At 36.9% G+C, this 21,351-nt stretch overlaps 1 protein-coding gene across 2 annotated transcripts in view; it reads left to right on the top strand.

Annotated features, from left to right (window-relative positions):
* The window catches only part of RALGPS2 (Ral GEF with PH domain and SH3 binding motif 2), a 160,419-nt gene that overhangs the window by 40,406 nt on the left and 98,662 nt on the right, over window positions 1-21,351 (top strand). For both annotated transcript variants that reach the window (XM_082612751.1, XM_082612750.1), the window contains exons 2-4: window positions 2,249-2,389; window positions 7,892-7,996; window positions 9,069-9,119. In XM_082612751.1, coding sequence (XP_082468877.1) covers window positions 2,333-2,389; window positions 7,892-7,996; window positions 9,069-9,119 — 213 coding nt within the window. In that variant the 5' untranslated portion in view covers window positions 2,249-2,332. The remainder of the gene's footprint in view (window positions 1-2,248; window positions 2,390-7,891; window positions 7,997-9,068; window positions 9,120-21,351) is intronic.

The following is a 21,351-nucleotide window of genomic DNA, read 5'->3' as shown; positions in this document are numbered from 1 at the left end:
GGGCACTGTTGATTTATGAATTCATATCTAAATCAGGTATAGCATGTGGAATGAAATGAAATTATTTGAAGACATTTCATTGCAAATTGAGTGTTGCCTTCAGAGAGAATTTGGATTATCGTACTGTAAATATAAATGATTCTTAATAAGATTCTTAATAAGAATAAATGAAGTTTATAAAATAAATACTGTAGATTGAAGGAAATTTAAGTATTTCTATGGTCTATTCATTTTCATATTGGTTTTCTAAATGTTTTTATAAAAAATCATTATTTCTAATGTATTTCTCATTTAAAAAATTCTAGCACGATGTTTTGCTCTTAGCAGGTACTTAGGGTATATCTGAAGAAACGAAGATACATTTAAGATGTGACTGAAGGCTGCTATCATTAGTAATAATTTTTAAGCATTTGAAAACCAGCAACATGTTTTGCTACATCTAGGAAACATACTTTAGGCATTCTCATTCATTATTTCTGCAATCAGGATTTTGCTGATGCCCACCAACATGTATTTTGTGAGAGGTATATTTCTAAGGTTTTTGTCTTCTTTAATTAGAAGACTCCCTTGAATTTAAACTTTGTGTGCATTCATTAGATAGTAGACAAAGTGTGTGTCATTATAATAGCATTCTTACCATGTGTCAGCACTGTTTTAGGTGCTTTGAATATATTAATTAATTTCTCCTCACCACAATTGTATGAAGTAGGTACTTATTGCTATCTCTGTTATATAGGTAAGGAAATTGAACACAGAAAAGGCAAACAGTTTGCTGGGTTCAAACTTACGCAGTTTTTTTCTAGAGTTTGTGCTTCTAAATCACTGTCCTATATTGCTTCTCCAGAGAGAGGAAACTTAGCATTTCAGAGAATTATTATTGATATTTCAAACTAAGTTTATAAAGTGGGTATAATTTTGTAATGCACAGCATAAGGAATATAGTCAGTAGTATTGTTAATAACTCTGTATGGTGACAGTTGGTACCTAGACTTATTGTGGTAGCCATTTTGTAATGTGTAAAAATATCAAATCCCTATGTTGTACACCTCAAACTAATATAATAATGTAAGTCAATTACACTACAATAAGAAAGTGGAGGGCTTCCCTGGTGGCGCAGTGGTTGAGAGTCCGCCTGCCGATGCAGGGGACATGGGTTCGTGCCCTGGTCCAGGAGGATCCCAGATGCCGCGGAGCGGCTGGGCCCGTGAGCCATGGCCGCTGAGCTTGCGGAGCCTGTGCTCCGCAACGGGAGAGGCCACAACAGTGAGAGGCCTGCGTACCTCAAAAAAAAAAAAAAAAGTGGATATAGTTTTAAATACCTAATTTATAGACACTTAACCATTTCTTTTATGAAAAATATCATAGAAATTTAAAGTTAGAAAGGGACCTTACTCTGTTTATTTGTGTCATTTTACAGAGAGGAAGAAATTCCCTCCTAGATAGGTGAAGTTACCAACACGGTGATATACAACAAGTTTTTTGTGGAAAGGGATTAGACTCTCAAGTAAACATTCTGACTTCCAGTAAAGTGGAAAAACTATGGTGGTGTGGAAAGAGTATTTGACTAGAATTTTAGATGACTTGAATTTTATTCTTGACCCGTCATTTACCAGCCTCTGTCCTCAGAGGCTGTGTTTGTGTTATATAAGTATCATGATATCTTCCTTAATTAGTCTTATTGGTAGTTGTGAAGATCAGTGAGATAATGCAGTAAAGATACTCAGTAAACTTTAAAGCCCTATACAAATAAATATATCATGTACTGTGGTATTTTTATAACATGCTCCATAATAATTTATTTTTAATTATTCGTGATATCTTTGTAAACTACATTATCAACACTGCTAAACTTATTCAGTATGGTTGAGTTAGGGATGTCATTTAGATCTCTAAAATTTATTTCGTTAGACCATATATTACTTTGCCACATGTTTTTTACACTTTTTACTTTCTTAAGACTAAAAAAGCTTTTGAATTTTTCTCACAATAAATGAAAAATTATACCTTTACTTTGCTGATACAGAATATAACAGCAGCATGTGTTGAACACTGGCCATTTGGTGTTTCTGATCATCTGAAAATAGCATAATAGGATTGTCCTCAAACCAGATCTAGTGATTTAACTGAAGTGAAAAATAGAGTTTAGTAAATTTGAAGTTTTATTTCTTGGCATGGTGACAGGCATGGGTTTCTTTTCTTAAACTTCCAGTAAGACACACAGTTAAAGTTTTCTATTTATTTTTTACAGGAATAATAATGTATTTGTGGCCTTGGACGTGAAGCAGTCTTCTGTTGCTGTTAACTAGCGTCAGGGACTGATGTTGTGGGAAGCATGGACCTAATGAACGGGCAGGCAAGCAGTGTTAATACTGCCGCTACTGCTTCTGAGGTAAGACATTTAAAAAGTTTAGTTGTAAAATTTCTTACCTGGCATTCTCATTTTTTAAGCATTATGATTGGTCACAGATGTAAATCAGAGCTTGAGAAAAAGGGTTACAGATTTTTTCAGTTTCCAAAAAACTATTTTCATTGTACCATCCATGTGTTCATTGTATGTTTTAGGAGTTCATCCCTACCTACTTCATAAACTTGACAAATAATGATTACTTAAAACCCTTTCTTGGGTTTAGTTTTAAAGAATGCATAGAATTTCTTTTTAAAGTGTTTTTACATTTTATGAACCTTGAAGGCAACAGTACAAGTGGGGCAAAGGATGACATAATATTGACACTGTCCGATCCCTTGATTCCAAGCCCGTTGAAGGAGATCACAGACCTATTAGGCTGGAATGTTGAAAGGGGCTACTCTGGTGATGTAGCTCAGAGTGTTAAAGATGGACATAAAGACTGAACTAGGTGCTCACCTACCCCCCCTTCTTTTTTTGCTTTGTCTGTAAATCTAGGGTACTTGGCCTGTTTTCCTTAATAACTTTAGTATTTAGCTTCTATATTTCTCCTTAATTTTACTCTTACCATAGAGGATGAAAATAAATGATGACACTTTAACGCCTTGACCTCAGAGTTCCTTGATAACTTCATTTAGCCCAAGCCAATTACTTAGGCCTTGTGGTCATTGAAAATATTCTATTCTAAGTCAGTAGTTTCAATTATTTTTCTTATTAGATGGTTTCTGTATTTTTTTTAACATCTTTATTGGAGTATGATTTCTGTATTTTTAACTCTAGCTCTGGCTACCCTTATGAATTTTATTAAGCATTTCTGATGGATGGACTTTTTACTTACTATATGAACAAAATCAGGTTACTTTGTTTCTATTCTGCTGCACTACCTGTAAAGAAAATAGGCCACCCTCTTTCTCTGACTTTTGTTAGTAGCATCACTGTTTCCTTAGCATCAGAGTTCAGATCTTTAGATTTGGCATTAACCTGCTTCCCCTTGCCCACCACAGCCATTTTCACATCACAGCAGGGAGAGTCTGCTAACAGAACAGAAGTTAGAATCCTCAGTAATGTAATCATCGACATCTCATCCTGCCCACACTCAAGTGGAGAGGATTACACAGGGGGGTGACCACCAAGAGATAGAGATGCCTGGCAGCTGGCTTAGAGCCTGTCCACCACACTTATCTCTGAGATCTAGTCCTTTACTCCTTATTTCTACTAGTACCATCTTAGTTTGGTCATTTATTATTTCTTGTCTAGAATGTTATAGTGGCCTTTTTAAATTTTGATCTTGCACTTCTATTCTCTGCTATTTTTGGTACATTTGACTGTAATTCAATTTTAATATTCTTAAAATACAGCTGTTATACTTTATTGTATTCCCAAACTGTCCATGGTTCCTCATTACCTACTAACTAAATATTAACTAAATACACATTCAGCCCTGCATTTAAGACTTTCATCAAAATGAGCCTAAATTTTCTTTCTAATGGATTTAACTGCTACTAATTCTCTACGTGAAATTTACATTCTAATGAAAGAATACTACATCCTGTTGATGTTTGTATAAACCCTTAGTTAGCCTTTTCTACTTCAAAAAATTAGGGAAGTTTTCTCCTGATTCCCTAAACAGATAGGAGCTTTCTGATTTTTGAAACTATCACTTAAAAAAAAACATTTTTAATAATTTTTTCCCTAAATTTATACATAGCTTTTCGTCCTCCTTGAGACAGGGATTATATATGTTTGTAAATATGTCTGTAATATATGTATATTTACATGGTATTTTTATGACCATATTTCTTGACTATGTTAAATGTATGTGTGTATATGTATAGTATATTTATGACTATGTATCCTGAAACATATGAGCTAGTATTACAGGAAATAGTACACAATTGTTTGTTAAATAAAATAGATCATTTCACTCGTATAAAAAATTGTGTTGGCCTTTCTGAAAGTGGATGAATTACATCAGACCTCAGAGTAATATAATTTAGTACATGAGAAGTAAGGGGCTGGGGGGAAGTCTGCCTTTTAAATTGTCCTCCTGCTGTGGCAAGAAGATAAAATTTAAAATATATGTTTTTCTACCTTCTCTTAAAATAAAGATGTGTTAACATATCAAAATGCAAACTTCTCACAAATGTGAAAACCTCACAAGTACTTAAGGTACTTGATGGGTGATTGACTCCTCTTGTCTCTGCCTTCCAGACTTAACCTATGTTTAAGCTTCTGGTGTCAGCAGAGTGGTGGCGAACTTTTTTCAGACATTTAGAAGTGTGAGTAGTTTTTTAGTCTTGTTGTGAATAAAGAATTACTACTGCGCTCTTAGTGCACATTAGGTCTCAGTACTGCTTAGCTTCTTGTTGTTACCAGCTTATTTATTGGTAGTGGGAAAACAGATAGAAGCACATTACTCATAATTTTTAAAGCCTCTACTAATGGTTTGTAAGAAGGAAAAGAGGAAAATGATGACTGACTTTGATAAGCAATAAGATTGCCATTACGATTTGCTCACTTGTCTTGAATGAGTTAGAAACTTGGAGAAAATTACCAAATTATGTTTAAAATGAATGTATTTACTTCACAATATATCTATTATTTGGTAGTTACTGGATTCGTATATACTGCTTAACTGATGTCTATTTGAATGCTTAACATGAATAAATTTCTATATTAGTCTTGGAATATAAAGTAACGTTGTCAACATAGTGTAAGCTAGTCTTAGTTACAGAGATTAAGCACATGGAATAAGATACTATATATGAAATCCATTTATGAGACTTTGGACTTCTGCTCAGACACATAAAGAGCTTGGAATTCATCACTCCTGTCCTCACAGCTTGAAAAAAGCTGAACAAACTGAAAACCAATAACTCGTCTTAGCTCTATCAGAGAACTGATGTCACAGCAAATTGACAGTGATGCCCTGAAAACTGGAGAAAGAGGCAAATACAGAGAATCACTGTTTACCAAGAGTAGAATTCCCTGGAGCCAGGAAAGGGTAGGAAAGCTTACTGTAGTTGACAAACTGCTGGAGGCAGTGTGTGGACTAGCTTGAAAGTTAAGACCTCCTGGGGGCTCAGTTTTAGGTCTCCCTCCCCACTTTTGTGAGTTTTACCTCCAGGAGCCCCACCAAGTTCTCACAGTGAGGTTCAGAGAAAAATCCCTCCTGTTTCCAGCAGAGGGAGGGGAAAGTAACCATTTTGAAATATACTAGGGGGAAGTAGTCATCCTAAAATATGCCCAGCACATTCTATTCCCCACCTGACCTCAGGGGAGACTGCTTTACCAGAGCCTAACCTACTTGCGGAAAGAGAAATACCCAACTCCGGGCCCTCTAGCCTTCCTGTCTTACTTTCTAAGGGGAGTCCGGGGTACTGAGAAGCACCTGAGTTCACAGCCCAAGGGCACAGGCTCACTAAAGTACCTGATTGTAGGGCAATGGAACACTTCTCCTCTTCCCACACCTTAGCACCACATCAGCAGGGCTCCCGTATAATAGTAAAGGATCGCAGCTGAAAGAACTGCAAGGCACAGACTCTTATCTAAGGAGGAGTTTCTTGAAAAACCCAGAGACTAAAACAAGGACACTAGAGGAAAGTGAAGGCACCTTTAACCACAATAAACAGCATAACTCCTTTACAAATAAACGTAAACCTTTACACTAAAGGCCTATTTGCCTCAGTTTCTGTTACCCACTAAATCATGTCTGGCTTTCAGCAAATTTTAAGGCATGCTAAAAGTAACAAAAAAACATAGGCTGGGGCTTCCCTGGTGGCGCAGTGGTTAAGAATCTGCCTGCCAATGCAGGGGACACGGGTTCGAGCCCTGGTCTGGGAAGATCCCACATGCCGCGGAGCAACTAAGCCCGTGCGCCACAACTACTGAGCCTGCGCATCTGGAGCCTGCGCTCCGCAACAGGAGAGGCCGCGACAGTGAGAGGCCCGTGCACCGCGATGAAGAGTGGCCCCCGCTCGCTGCAACTAGAGAAAGCCCTCGCACAGAAACGAAGACCCAACACAGCCATAAATAAATAAATAAATAAATAAATAATTTATTTAAAAAAAAAACAAAAAAACATAGGCTGAAGAGGCAAAGCAAGCAGCACAGCCAGACTCAGATATGGCAAAGATTTTGGAATTAATGGACTGGGAATAAAATTACCATGATTAATAATGCTAATAGCTCTAATGAAAAAAATTGACAACATGCAAGAATAGATGGATAGTAGAAGCAGGGATATTGAAATTCTAAGAATCAAAAGGAAATGCTAGGAATCGAAAACGTCGTTCCAGAAATGACGAGTGACTTTGATTGGCTCACCAGTAGACTGGTGACCAGTAGACAGCTAAGGAAAGAATCAGTGAACCTGAAGACATGTTAATAGTATCGTCCCAAGCTGAAGTGCAAAGAGAAAATAGAATGAGGAAAATGGGACTCAATATTCAGGAACTGTGGGGCAATGACAAAAGGTGTAGCATGTATGTAATGGGACTGCCAGAAGGAGGAAAAAGAGAAAGGAGCAGAAGAAATATTTGAAGTAATACTGGTTGAGGATTTTCCAAAATTAATGACAGATCCCTTCCTTTGTAATGATTTTGATATTTAGTTGCTACTGCAAGGGAAGGAAAAAGTAAAAATGAAGCATAATGACAGGTGCTCAAAATTGATGTATAATAGCTGATAGGTTGACATACATAATATTATACCTTCGTAAATGAAACTTTGGTTAGTTTTTTCTGCCACTGACTGTAGCCTGATATCCTACCACCATTTAACAGAGAGTGATCTAAATGTTCTCACAGGGATGATACTCTGATTTCAGCCAACTGATTGCAAAATACACTTTTATTTTGTAGTACAGATGAAGTGGAAATTTAACAGAAATAAGATTTTCAGGGCCAAAAGCCACCTTTTGTTCTGCATATAGCAACAGCAAATTCAAAATTAAAGCAGAAAACGCTTAAATCTGTACTATAATAAGAAGAACAGTATCAATTGTACTATCACAGACAGACATGCACTTAACAAACTAGACTGGGTTATTTAGTTAATGGAGTTCTGAATGTTTTCCTGTGGTTTATGTTAGGAAAATAATTTGTCTTTTTCTTAATAAAAATTAGTTTAAAAAATTATAGATGGGTGTATCCTTCTCCCCTAACTTCTTTTACCCCATTTGAAAATCATTGAACTTGTTATTGATAATATCTTTTATTTCTGTTAGAAATGATAGGATGTCAGGGTGAGGAAACAGACAGGAAAACTTACTCAAGAACCTAAAAATCTAAAGTTGAGGTTAGATTTCAGGTTGCCCGACCCTTTTCCTAGTGCTCTTCCAAGGAAGCAGTGTGTTCTGCCCAACTTTTCTACAGCACTTGTTAACTCACTTTTCTTAGCTTCCTCAGTTTTAAGGCCGGTCTAGTTTCCATGACACTTAACTGCAAGACAGTTTTTAAATGGCTGCATTTTTTTTCAATTTAACAGAAAAGTAGCAGTTCTGAGTCATTGAGTGACAAAGGTTCTGAATTGAAGAAAAGCTTTGATGCTGTGGTATTTGATGTCCTTAAGGTTACACCAGAAGAATATGCGGTAAGCCTCCCACCTCTTGTTCTCCAGTGTTTGCACATAATTTACATATTGGTGCTATTCAGTTAGAATTTGTAGGCCCAACAGAGGAGATTTTTAAAAACAAGAAACTAGATGTGGGAATCCATGGGGAGAGTAGCACAACAATGGAGCAAGCAGAAGAATGAACAGAAGGTAAGAAAATCCATTGATATTTTTAGAGCAGCTTCGTAAGTTACACTATCAACTTGGTAAGTAATAATAAGTACTTACCTTCATGGTAATTGCTTTTGTCCCTACCAATACCACCTCCTCAAGCTAACTGTACTTAATTGACGTATGTAAGAAGTATTTTTACTTTTTCCTAAATTAAAAAATTAAAGTTGAAGGCATTATTGCAGTATCATGAAGGATACCTAGAAAAACTTTTAATTCTTAACTGATGTAAGTGTTCATTTATTTGTGTTATCTTTTTCCTTTAACTTGTTAGCAGAATATATTGATTTCCTGATATTGCATTACTCTTGCATTCCAGGAGTAAACTGTGTTTGGCCATAGCATATTATTCCTTGGTATATTGCTAGATTTTGTTTTACGTCTATAGCCACAGTTGAGATAGGTCCATGTGAAGTCCTTCAATAGGAGTTGCCACTAGTGTAGAGTCAGTTACTTCTCATAAATTGGGAAGAATACCTCTTCATTAATGTCATATTTTATATTACTGTTTGAGTAGATATGACTTAATAGTCACAACAACAACACTGCTCTACAAACCAGTAGATCCAAGTTTTTTTTTTTAATTTGGATTTAATGTATGACCATGTTCAAATTTTTTAAATTATTTTTGTTTATTTTGTAGCTTTACCTCACTTATCTCACACAAAAATATGAATAGGCATGAGATAATTAGAAATAAATATATTTAATGATATAAGGGCTAAATTTTCATTTTCTTAAGCCCTTATAAAACTGGGATTTCTTTCTGGTAAAGATTTGAGTACTCAATATGTTTTAGTACAGAATATAATTTTAATTGCAAATATATGTCACATTATGGAATTCTAAGAAATCGTAATTTTTTTACTTTTTATTTCAGGGTCAGATAACGCTAATGGATGTTCCAGTATTTAAAGCCATTCAACCAGATGTGAGTAGTTTTAAGAACTTTCCTTTAAAATATACAACAAGCTGGTGAATTATAGTATCCCCAATTAAGAAGTTTTAGAAATGACAAATAACACTTTATATTAATTTTTAAATGTTTAAAGCTTTTGATGTAACTTATCTGTATATTACTCAGGCCTCAAAAACTCATGTGGCATTCATAGCTATACACTGTTGACTTGTAGATAGTACTGTTTGAATCATTTTGGTTGATTTGGCTTCATCACTTTACTGAAGTATCTATTTTACCGATGAGAAAACAGAATGACATTTGTCCCCAATACACAGCTAAGTGTTGGAACTGGCTTTCAGACTCTAAAAACTGATGCTTTTTCCACTCTTATCAGGTAAGAATATTAATATGATTTTGTATCCCAAAACTAAGTCATTGATAATACTGACATATTCAGTACCATAAGATATTTTTTTAGTTCTTCTGGGAACAAAATATAGTGTATTTGTTGCAGTATTTTCAAGTCAACTATAACATAGATGTTACAGAAAACATCTGTATCTTCAGTGGTATAGACAGTATTAGTCCTGTGTTTTTCAAGTAAGTTACTTAATGTCTGAATATCTCAAGTCTGTCACTTAACAAAATGAAAGGATGGGCCTGAATGATCTCTGAGTCTTTGTCATTTCCACAACTCTGTGTTTTTCTAACTTTCCTCCCTCACCATGGAGGGTACCGTCAATAGAACCATTAGTTCAGCAACAGAGGAAGAGAAACAATCTAGTCTATAAATAAAACACAAACAGAAAATGGCTTTTGTATTTAAATGATAGTAACTGAAATATTCATTTCCTCACATCCCCGAACAAAACAAAGCAAACTAAATTCTTTATAAAAATTACTTTTTTTGCCCTGAAGTTCAGCCATCTTCTCCTTAGACATATCTTTTTCCTTTTTTTATTTTTTATTTTTTTGCGGTACGCGGGCCTCTCACTGTTGTGGCCTCTCCCGTTGCGGAGCACAGGCTCCAGACGCGCAGACTCAGCGGCCATGGCTCACGGGCCTAGCCACTCCATGGCATGTGGGATCTTCCTGGACCGGGGCATGAACCCGTGTCCCCTGCATCGGCAGGTGGACTCTCAACCACTGCGCCACCAGGGAAGCCTCTATTTTTTTCCTTTTGAATAAACTGCAGTTACTATATTTGTTTCATACAACATTAGTACCATCCAGTAGAAATATAATGTGAACCATTTCTATAACTTTACATTTTCTAGTAGCCACATTACAAGTTAAAAAGAAACAAGTAAAATTAATTTTAATAATTGTATTTAACCTACTGCATCCAAAATAATTATCATTTCAACTTGTAATCAGTATAAAAATTATTGAGATGTTGTACTCTCTTTTTTCTGTATGAAGACTTTGAAATTCAGTGTATATTGTATAATTACAGCACATCTTTATGTGGAGTTGCCACATTGCAAGTGCTTATGCTTGACAGTCATTTGTGGAGAGGGGTTTGACACTGAAGATCTAGACTGTGACTATTACTTAAAGACATAAAGTTCAAGTCAATGGGAAATTTTTATTTCCCTGGGACATCTAACAGTGCTTTGTAAACTTCATAGAAGTGAACCTTAAAAATTCCCTTGACCCCACTTCTTGATCTAATTTAACACCAACCCCATTGATTTTTTTTTTTAACCTAAGTATCTTATTTATCCATTCTCTCTCTACTCTCAACACCCCAATCCAAGACACCGTTGTAACTCAGCTGAATTACTGCAGTGCCCTCTTACCTGATCTGTCCACATCCACCCTGACCCTTCTAAACTTTCTCTACCCAATAGCCAAGGTAATCTTTCAACATGTAAATCTGCTCATTGGATTCCTCTGCTTATAATGCTTCAGTGGCTTCCTGTCACTCTGAGGGTAAAGGCAAACCATCCTAATGTCGTCTACAAATCTCTTCAAAGTTTTGCCTCTTCTTACCCACTCCAACCTTATCTTACACCTTTTCCACCTTTTTCTGGTCTAGCTACAGTGGCCTTTTAGCCCCTCTCACCACTGAGCCTGTGTACGTCCTAGTTAACTCATCCTTCAGTTCTCAGATCAAGTTTGACTTTCTCAGGTGAGCTTTTCTTCTCTTCCTACAGGCTCTCCCAGCACTTCCTAGTTCTTCACTGGACTTGTCAGTTGCAGTTTTACATGTATGTGTTGTAGTTCAACAAGTATTTACTGAGTGTCTCTTCTGTGCCAGGCACTGGCTTACACTGAAGAGACTAAAATTCCTGCCCTCGTGCATCTTACATGTGAGTGAGGTGAACTAGCACTGTGTCATGAAAAACGTCGAACAGCCAGAAGAGGATAGGGCGGCGTAAGGGCAGTGGGAGTTGTGATTTTAGATAGGATAGTCAGAAAGGCTTCACTGAAAAGGTGCCGTCTGAGAAAGACCTGAACGAGGTGAGAGAGCAAGCCGTACTGGTGTTTAGGGGAAGAGTGTTCCAGGCAGAGAAAACAGTACTGATACTTAGTACCGTAAGTTTCGTTCTTAGTTCTTTCGGTAACAAAATATAGTGTGTTTGTTGTAGTATATACAAGTCTGCAATGGCCCTGGATACTTTTCATTATACTTTTATTTTATGACTTTATAATATGACTGTGTGTTGTATTTTAGAGACAAGAAAAAAGGAAGGCTTTTTTTTTTTAAGGAGACTAACATTTATTATGCATCTACCCATTGTAAGCCGTTTATTATGCTCACATAAGGGAAAAGATTACTGATGTGAGGTGTGAAGCCCAGGGCAAAGGCCAGTGAGCTGCAGTGAGTGAGCGCGAGGGTCTAGTAGAAAGTGAGAAAGGTAGAGAGGGCTGGATGACATGGTGCCTTGAAAACCGTTCCTCTGAAAAAGATCGGAAGCTAGGAGAGGGTTTTGCGCAAACAAGTGACATTTTCTGACTTGGGTTTTAAGTAGCTCTTCCTGACTACCGACCAGGGTGTGTGGGGAAGCAAGCCTGGGGGTGGGGAGGGGCTGGTACCAAGGACTGAATCGAGGAGACCAGGTGAGAGATGAAGGTGGCTTGCATCAGGGTGTGAGGGAAGAGGTGGTGAGAGGTTGTCAGGCACTGTATGTGCAAGAGGAGTCAAGGATGATGACAAGGTTTCTGGCCTGACACCGGACACGTGTAGTTGATAGTCTCTGAGATGGAAAATTATTAGTATGGTGTTCATAGCTCCTGGGGCTGCCATTTATATAGAATAGACTGTGCAGTGTAGCCTGTGGAGAAGGGCCAGAGGAGCAGGTTTTGAAGGAAGAGCCTGAGTTCAGCTTTGGACATGTTTAGTTTTACCTGCCTGTTGGACAGCCACAGAGAATGTTAAGTTACGTAATATATACTAGCATATATTTTCAGTTCAGACTGGAAGTGTAAGTTTGGGAGTTGTCGGTATAGGGATATCTAAAGCATAGGTGAGATGACCAAGAGAGTGAATATAGATGCAGAAAAGAAGGACCTATGTAGTGTTGAGGAGGAGCTAACAGAAGAAACTGAGAAGCAGCAGCCGGTGATTTAGGAGGAAACCTAGGTTAGTGTGAAATGCGATGAACCAAGTGAAAGACATTTTTAAGAAGGAAGGCGTGATCAGGTATAAAGTGGTGTTAATCATGTGCTTATTTGTTTATTGCTTGCCACTTCTGCTAGGTTTTGAGCTACATGAGGACACTTAGGACGGATAATTTTGCTTTTACTATTTTATCTGTCTGGCATGTAGTGGGAACTCAGTATTTAGAATAAGAAAATGAACAGTGTTTAGTAAATGTTTGTTCAATGAGAGAATGTCTTAAAAAATTGAAATAGGAACCCTTGGAAGAAACGATGTAGCACCAAAATATTCTGATGTATCCATCTCATATAATCATCAAGATTACATTAAATCTGGCAGCGTAAACAGGACTTTGTCATCTGGCAGAAAAATGTTTTCTAATTTATCCTGAGATATTTTAAGACATACAACAAGGCATATGTAATGAGATGAACCTCTCATCTCAACCTTCAGCCTAAGCAGTACTGTTGAAGCCACTCTGCGTCCTCCCATATTCACCTCTCTTCCCTCCTCCCACCAAAGGAACCACTATCCAGTATTGATCTATATCATTCCTGTGCATTTAGATACAGATTTTCTGTAAGTATATGTATCCCTTAGCAATATGTGCTTTTGCAGGTTTCAGATTTTTTATGTAAGTGGTATCCTGTTTTTTTTCTTCTTTAGCTTCTTATGTCTAACATCATTGACTAGCATCCATGTTTATACTCTAGTGCATTAATTACTGAGTTGTAGCGCATTAACATCCTTAAACTTATTAAATACTGCCAAATTGTTTTCCATATTGTTTGTACAGATATTGTTTATTATGTGAAACTCTTGCTATTGATAACTTTAACAGAAGATTTTTTAAACCACGATGGTGGCCAATCTAATGTATTAGTCTCATTTATTAGCATAAAATGGTGGCTACCTTATTATGTAGTTAGAATATTAACTTTACTAAAGAATGAATTATTTTTGTTAAATCCAAATTTAACCTCAGATATGAAAAGACAGTGTTATCACTGAACCCAGTAAATTTATCTTCATGTTTCTGCCCATTATACCAATGTTCGTCTCTACTTTATATATAATTTTATGTAAAACTTAAAAAACTATATATATATTATGAAACTATTAAAAAGATCTTTAGTTAAGTTACACTAAAACTGTTTCAATCAAAACTCATTATTATGTGTGAATATCCACATGTAACTTTATTTCAGGTGACGATTTATTCACATTTTCTGAACTAAAATGTGTTCTAAATTTGAGCTTTGAAGATGATAGATTCTGAATCCAACTATGTGGTTTAGTGATTTTTCTTGCAAATTGGTGATTGAACCACACAGGTCTCACTCAGTTTTCTACAATAGAAGCAATTTCTGAGTTATTTGAAACTTATTAAAATATATAACTCCTATTAATTCCATTCCCTAAGTAGGTCCCTGTCATTCTTACCGGTTTGTGGCATTCTGTATTCCCAAGTCTTTCATATCAAGCAGAATTTATTTAAACTTTTGTCCCTAAACTTATTCTTGACTTGTAGAAAGAAAGGGGCAGCTATAAGAAGCACAGTTGTTTTCTCAGAATAAAGCTGCGTATCTGCCTGTCTGTTACACTGTCTACCTCAGAATTGCTCAGGGAAAATTCCAAGCCTTTTATTTCCCTCTAGAAACTATTGGCCTTATCTTTGAGATGTCAAAAATTATTTTTTATTATATAGAGACTGGCCTTAGTTGTCGGTAAAATACTGGCCAACGAAATCACATCTTGAAGTAAGCAGATCTGAAGCAAACATAATGCTAAGTCTGTTTTTTCTCCAACCTTGTATCACACTTGAAATTACCTCAGAGTGAAGGAAGACAAAAGAACAGATTTCGACACTTTGTTTCTTAGTTTTTTGTTTTATGGTAGAGAAGAATAGAAAAACATATTCACCAATGAAAAGAATTTAATGGTAAAGGAAAAGTCCAATAATTTAAAAATCTACTTAGTAGGAATATAATTACATGTTTGCTCTGATTTCAGTTTTTAAGGTCCCCTGTCTGAGTGATTTGTACCATTTTATCCATTTTTAATACCAGTCAGAAACCTTCGAGTCATTCTTTTCCCTTCTCCCTGCATCCTCTTTCCTCTGTTCTCTAGTATCTCCAGTTGGTTTTACTTCCTAAATAACTTTTCTGCCCTTCCCCTTCCCTATCAACTCTGAAGGATGTTTATTAAAAGAGCACAGTGTTTTTTCAGGGCTGCAGCTCATTGGCTCTAGAAGTATGAACATTCCTTAGTGCCTGTACATGGTTGCTGGGCCCGAGACAGGTCTCAGCTCAGTCTCTTACCTGTATATACTGGTGGATCCCCCTTCATCTGAACACTTTGCCCTGATATTCCCATAGCTAGTGCTACAGAAATCTTAAGAATCTTCACTTGCCCACTGGCCCAAGCAGCATGGCCAAATTTGGAAGCTTCTATGGATGGTGATCCCTCTCACACAAAACCAGTCTTTTCATTCTTCTCCCCTCCTCCTAATAAGTAGCCATTTCTTAGTGATAGGGACGGGAAGGAAACACAATAATATGGTTGCTGGCACTGAAGTTATACTGATTACAAGGAAGGAGAAAAGTCAGTAGTTCCATCATCTGCACTCACCCTCTATTAATACGTCCTTACAACTCTCACTTCCACAGAGTTGCTCCCTGTCTTTTTGTTCTTGTTGTTCTTTAATTTAAACCAGTTTTGGGGGTAAATTTCCATGTACTTTGCTGCCTCTTTTTCTTTTTTAATCAGTGTCCAACATTCACAGCTCTCTGAATGGGTGCTCAGAAAATTCTTAATTACTTAATTTCACTTCCTTTAAAATTTATTTTAAAGCCCTTTGAATCCCAAAAGAAAATTTTGTACAGTGGCAAAACATAAAAGCAATGAGCCAGAAGACATGCATTTTTGTTTCAGCTTTGCCATCTATAGATTGTGCCAGTAATACAACCTATTTCATATCTTCAGCCTTTCTTAAAAAAAAAATGTGTGAAATAAGGGATTTTGGACTACTTGACCTTTAAAATACCTTGTAGGGTCTTCCCGGTGGCACAGTGGTTAAAGAATCCACCTGCCAATGCAGGGGACGCATATTCAAGCCCTGGCCTGGGAAGATCCCACATGCCACAGAGCAACTAAGCCCGTGCGCTTCAACTACTGAGCCCATGCGCTTCAACTACTGAGCCTGCCCTCTAGAGCCCGCATGCCGCTACTACTGAGGCCGCGAGCCACAGCTACTGAAGCCCACGCGCTGGGAGCTGGTTCTCCGCAACAAGAGAAGCCACCGCAGTGAGAAACCTGCGCACTGCAACAAAGAGTAGCCCCCACTCACTGCAACTAGAGAAAGCCCGCACGCAGCAACGAAGACCCAACACAGCCGAAAATAAATAAATAAATAAAATTTATTTAAATAAATAAATAAAATAAAATACCTTCTAGGTCTTTTGAGAAATTCCTGGAAGTAGAATAATTTCAGGGGGTGACTTCAGAGTAAGAGCTTCAGTTAAGTGTAGCTGTCAATCAGTAATAAGTAGGACTTTGACCAAAACTGCAGAAGTCTTAAGGAGGTGATAATTTCTGGGGGTGGTCATAAGTCAAGTTCTTAGAGATTGGGGGTCTCACTAGAACGTAAATTCCACAAGGGCAGAAACTTGTCTGCTCTTTTCACTGATGTATCTATAGTGCTTGAATAATACTTGTTCAATATTTGGGTTTGATGAGTGACCATTCCAAGGCTTTATCCTGTACAGCCTACAGGCATATCGTCTTCCATTGTTTATCATGTTTGGAGTTATTTTTGCAAAAGTCTGTTACCCAGTCCAAGAATGTAACTTTTATAAAGTAACACTCATTCTATGGAAGCAGAATTTTTTTCCCCTCTGCCCACAATTCAGAACCATTTTCTTCCCTAGTATGAATTCTTCAGTGTTCAGTAAGGGCAAAAGTTTACCATAAGGGAAACACTCATTAATTTCAAGTATGAATTTTCTGGTATTTAGTTGAAGCTCAGCTCTTGTTAAAGTTTTCCCACATTTCTTATATGCATAGATTGCCCCAGTATGATTTCTCTTCTAATTGTGAAGGGTTTTTTTCTTTTAGAAAGCTGTTACACATTTACAGGGCTTCCCTCCATTGTGAGTTCTTTCATGTTGAGGAAGCAATGACTGTATTCTGAAGATTTTTCCATGTTTATTACATTCATAGGGTTTTGGGGGGTTTTTTCTATTATGAATTCTCTGATGCCCTATAAAGCTTGTATTTCTCCTGGAGGCATTGCCACGTTCATTACGCCGATGGGGTTTCTCTTCAGAATGAATGTTATGTTATTCAACACAGGATGAGTTATGACACAAAGCTCTCTTGCAATCAGGCTTTCTCTCCAATAGCAATTCTCTGGTGATTTTGATCAGTCTTAAGTAAGGGGGGTGAACTGCGCTTGAAATCTGTACTGTAGTCATTACGTTGAATAACGTTTACCTCTCTCATGAGGTTCCCAAGTGTTTATAAAGTGACAGGCTCTGACTGAAAGTCCTGTGATGTGTATTACATTCAAAGAAGAAAGTTCCACACTTTATTATTTGTTCTGGTAGGTCAATATAATAAGTCATTTAGATTATATCAATAAACACATTAAATACAAAGGATAGATAAGGTCCTCCTGTATAACTGGGATACACTAGAGATTGAGGAAGAATTCTGGTTAAATGAGGGAAAGTACATAATAGGTCATTCTGAATCTTATTAAAACATTTCTGAAAAACTTACAATTGAGATATTTCTGACAATATGTATAAAGAGCTTTCTCTATGCGAAATTTCTTCTGTATGCAAACAGCCTATAATCTTGGCAACATCCAAAATTCCAACATCAGGAATATCATAATTCTATCCTTGTTTTAATGAAAATTATCATTTTCATTAGAATTAAAATGTAAAAATCCATGAATATAGTGGGAGGTTTGAAGAAAGCAAAGAAGACATGTGACTCTTCTTGTGTACTAGAAAAAGCTAGCTGTTTTGTTAGAAGTAAGGTGCAGCTGTTTTGTCAGTTCATATTATTGCTGTTCCTCACTGTGAACTTCCTTTATATACAGTAAGGGCAGGCTTAGATTAGAACTAGGGAAGATAACTGTTGACTAGGAGAGTAGGTATATCACAGTATCAGTGATAGAAGATAGCTTCTGCCTTTCTCTCTGATCTCCCTATAGAGGTGGCTTTAAGGTATTGGAAGGAGGGAGGTTGGGGGAGGAAAGAATGTGAGTACGTTACATCACAGAAAAGTGAGGTGGTGTTTTTGATTTAACATATTCCATTAGAATTATATAGTTTCAGGGCTTATTCTACCCATTAAGAATATAGGAATTGCGGTGAGCCCCTCATCTCAGGGTGAGCGCTCATCTGTGGCTGAGACTTCTTTCCAGAGAACCATACAGGCTGAATGCTAATGGCTGTACTATGCCCCTGTAAAGCTTCCAGCTTTTGAGCCTAGGAATGCCTCAGCAGCCGTCATCTTCTCACTCTGAGGGCCCCCACACCCCACAGTCTCTTACAAATTCCATTGCTTTTTCTTTCCTTGCCTCAGTCTCTGTCTACATGCTGGTCTATATTGGCCTTTTCTCTTCTTCTATCTATAGGTATCCCTACAACATCACCCTTAGAGCAGTGCTTTTAAAAGTGTTGGAACCTACAAGATGAAATTTAGATCAAGAATTTGACTTTACAGAACAAACCTACAAGACGTAAGAGAAGCTGTGGCTCCTGTGAAATTCAGTAGTTCTTTCATAGGGTAGGTGGTCATCAGTTGTGGTGTTTGCCTTCCCACGTGCTTCCAAAATAATCTGTTTAATGGCTCAAAATGAGTCCATGAATATACTTTCAAATACACTTTTAATGACTGTTAAGAAATCGCCTTTGTATATGTGAGTTACTGTTAGAAGATTTCTCTTCACTGCTTGATTTAAAAATTGCAGGTTGAATCCATTTGAACAAATTTTAAGAGGCATCAAGGCGGTTCTGTTTCATTTAGCCTTTGCTAAAACAGAGACTTATTTACGCAGTGTACTCAACTTGAATCAATCTTATTCATAAGTTAGACCCCCCAAAAAACGTCTTTTGAGTCACTAAGTTTACTTTAACTTTTTGGTGTTCATGGGAAATGGTTTAGTATAGAATAACTTGACCTGGCTGATAAGCTGTCAATACAAGATGATGCTCGTAGGAGAATTTATTTCTTAGATTGTATAGTGTCACTTGGAGAAAGAGTCTAGGTTCTGAGACAAAAAGAGACAGAGACAAAGGGAAAAACATCTTTTTTCTCACAGAGATATTTAGTGGCTATTGAGAGGTTGAGGTGGGGCAGGGCAAAATTCCTTTAAAGCCAGTTAACCATAAATGCATGTCAAGGTTTAAGAAGAAAGTACTGGATGAGTTCCTGGAGTCCCAGTGCAATGCCTACTTCATAATCCATTAAATTGGTTTTTGTTTTCGTTGTTTTTTAAACTTTTTATTTTGAGGTAATTACAGTTTCACAGGAAGTTGCAAAAAATAGTACAAGGATAATTTTAGATTCACAATATCAAACCCAGGAAATGGATGTTTGTACAAGACATGTCTGTATAGTTCTGTGACGTTTTACCTTTTTTTTTTTTTTTAATTTATTTTTGGCTGCGTCGGGTCTTCGTTGCTGTGTGCGGGCTTTCTCTAGTAGTGGTGAGCGGGGCTACTCTTCGTTGCGATACACGGGCTTCTCATTGCAGTGGCTTCTCTTGTTGTGGAGCATGGGCTCTAGGCGCATGGGATTCAGTAGTTGTGGCATGTGTGCTCAGTAGTTGTGGCACACAGGCTCTAGAGCGCAGGCTCAGTAGTTGTGGCGCACAGGCTTAGTTGCTCTGCAGCATGTGGGATCTTCCCGGACCAGGGCTCGAACCCATGTTCCCTGCGTTGGCAGGCTGATTCTTAACCACTGCGCCACCAGGGAAGGCCACGTTTTATCACTTGTGTAGATTTGTCTTATTGCTACCCCCATCCAGATACAGAACTATTCCATCACCACAAAAGATTTCTCATTTGTGCTACCCCTTTATAGTCACACCCATCCTACTCCCACCCTCATTCCCCACCATCCTTAACTCCTCCTGGCAGCCACTATGCTGTTCTCTATCTTTATAGCCCTAGTTTGTTGTTGTCTTAGATGGACTAGTAATATAACATTGTTTCAAAGGGGAAATGTTTTCTGAAGCAGAAACTACTATCTTAAGTTTTTAAGAACCTGCTTGTTCTTATTTTTTAATTATAAGTTTCTTTAGGATGGAGGGCTCCAATGGAATTTTAACCTATTTGCTCCCAAGTAATGTGACTGGAGGTTCATTTAACTCCTGCCTTCTTTCAGTCTGCTTCAAACAGAGTTTTATTAAAGGGGAAAAGCATTTTTTCATTAAGCTAATGGTGTTGAAATGTCCCCAAAATTGAATGGATTTTTCAAAACCTCTTAGCATTTCTTAGTTGAGGAGTCAGAAAAGCATTTTAAAAAATTTTAATGTAAAAAATAAGGCCACAATTCACTAATACCTTTGTCTGTGTTCCTTATCATAATAAATTATAATGATAAAGATAGGATCAAATGAGTTGATATGTCTAAAGCACTTAGAATAGTGCCTGGCACATAGTGATCTCTATGTTAGTTTTAACTATTATTTTTATTGCTGCTGTTAAGACATGTTCTCAGGAAGAAAGGACTTTTTAAGCACAAAATCAGAAGATGAGATCACACAGAAAAGGACAGGTGTATTGGCTACTTAAAACAAACAAAAGCCAACCCCCATATGCACATAAAGAAGATTGGGAAGATGTTTACATAGGTTTGTTCGGGTGGTGGGTTTATAGGTGATTTACAGCCCCCTAACCCCCATTTTCTATTTAACAAATACATTTAACGACCATAATTCCTCTTACAGCTGGGGAAATTAAAGTATAATATATAGAAAGGGAATTAAATATACCTAGTTTTGATATGACTCTTGTGAACTGACACTCAGTAGTGCTAGTATAAATGATTCAGTATTTCAGAAGGGCAGTTTGACAAGTATCAAGGCCTTGAAAATGTTCCTACTCTTTGACCTAGTGATTTCACTTCTAGGACTATATATTTAGGAAATGATCAGAAATGTCAGAAAAGGTACAAGAATGTTCATTACAGTGTAACCTTACTTATAATAGGAAAATGGCTTATCAAATGGCTTGATAAGTTTAATAGCAATTTGTTAGAGACACTTTGATTATAGAATTAACATAAATTTGGAAATTATATTAACTGGTTAAAAAACAAATTCAGAGTTGATGGCTTTAATTCTAGGAATTTTGTCCTAAACTGTGACATCCTTATATGGTTGTATAAATAGGCTGTGATTTTTAGAAAGAACAAACATGTATTCCAGAAGTTTGATGTTTTTAATATAGTTATTATATGTCATTTTATTTTAATATCTACCACTAAATATTTTCTGTCTGTACAGGGAGATAATGTGCAGTGAGCATGTATCTAGGCTGAGTATCAAGTACCAAAATTTTCTTTTACTGTAGAATTGCTTCTGCCTTTTTTTTTTTTTTCCGTCAGTAATTTCGAATTTGGAAGTTGCAATTT

This window comes from Mesoplodon mirus (genome assembly GCF_964341445.2).
Source record: "Mesoplodon mirus genome assembly, chromosome: 3".
NCBI lineage: Eukaryota > Metazoa > Chordata > Mammalia > Artiodactyla > Ziphiidae > Mesoplodon > Mesoplodon mirus.
This window is presented reverse-complemented; position numbering and strand designations above follow the sequence as displayed.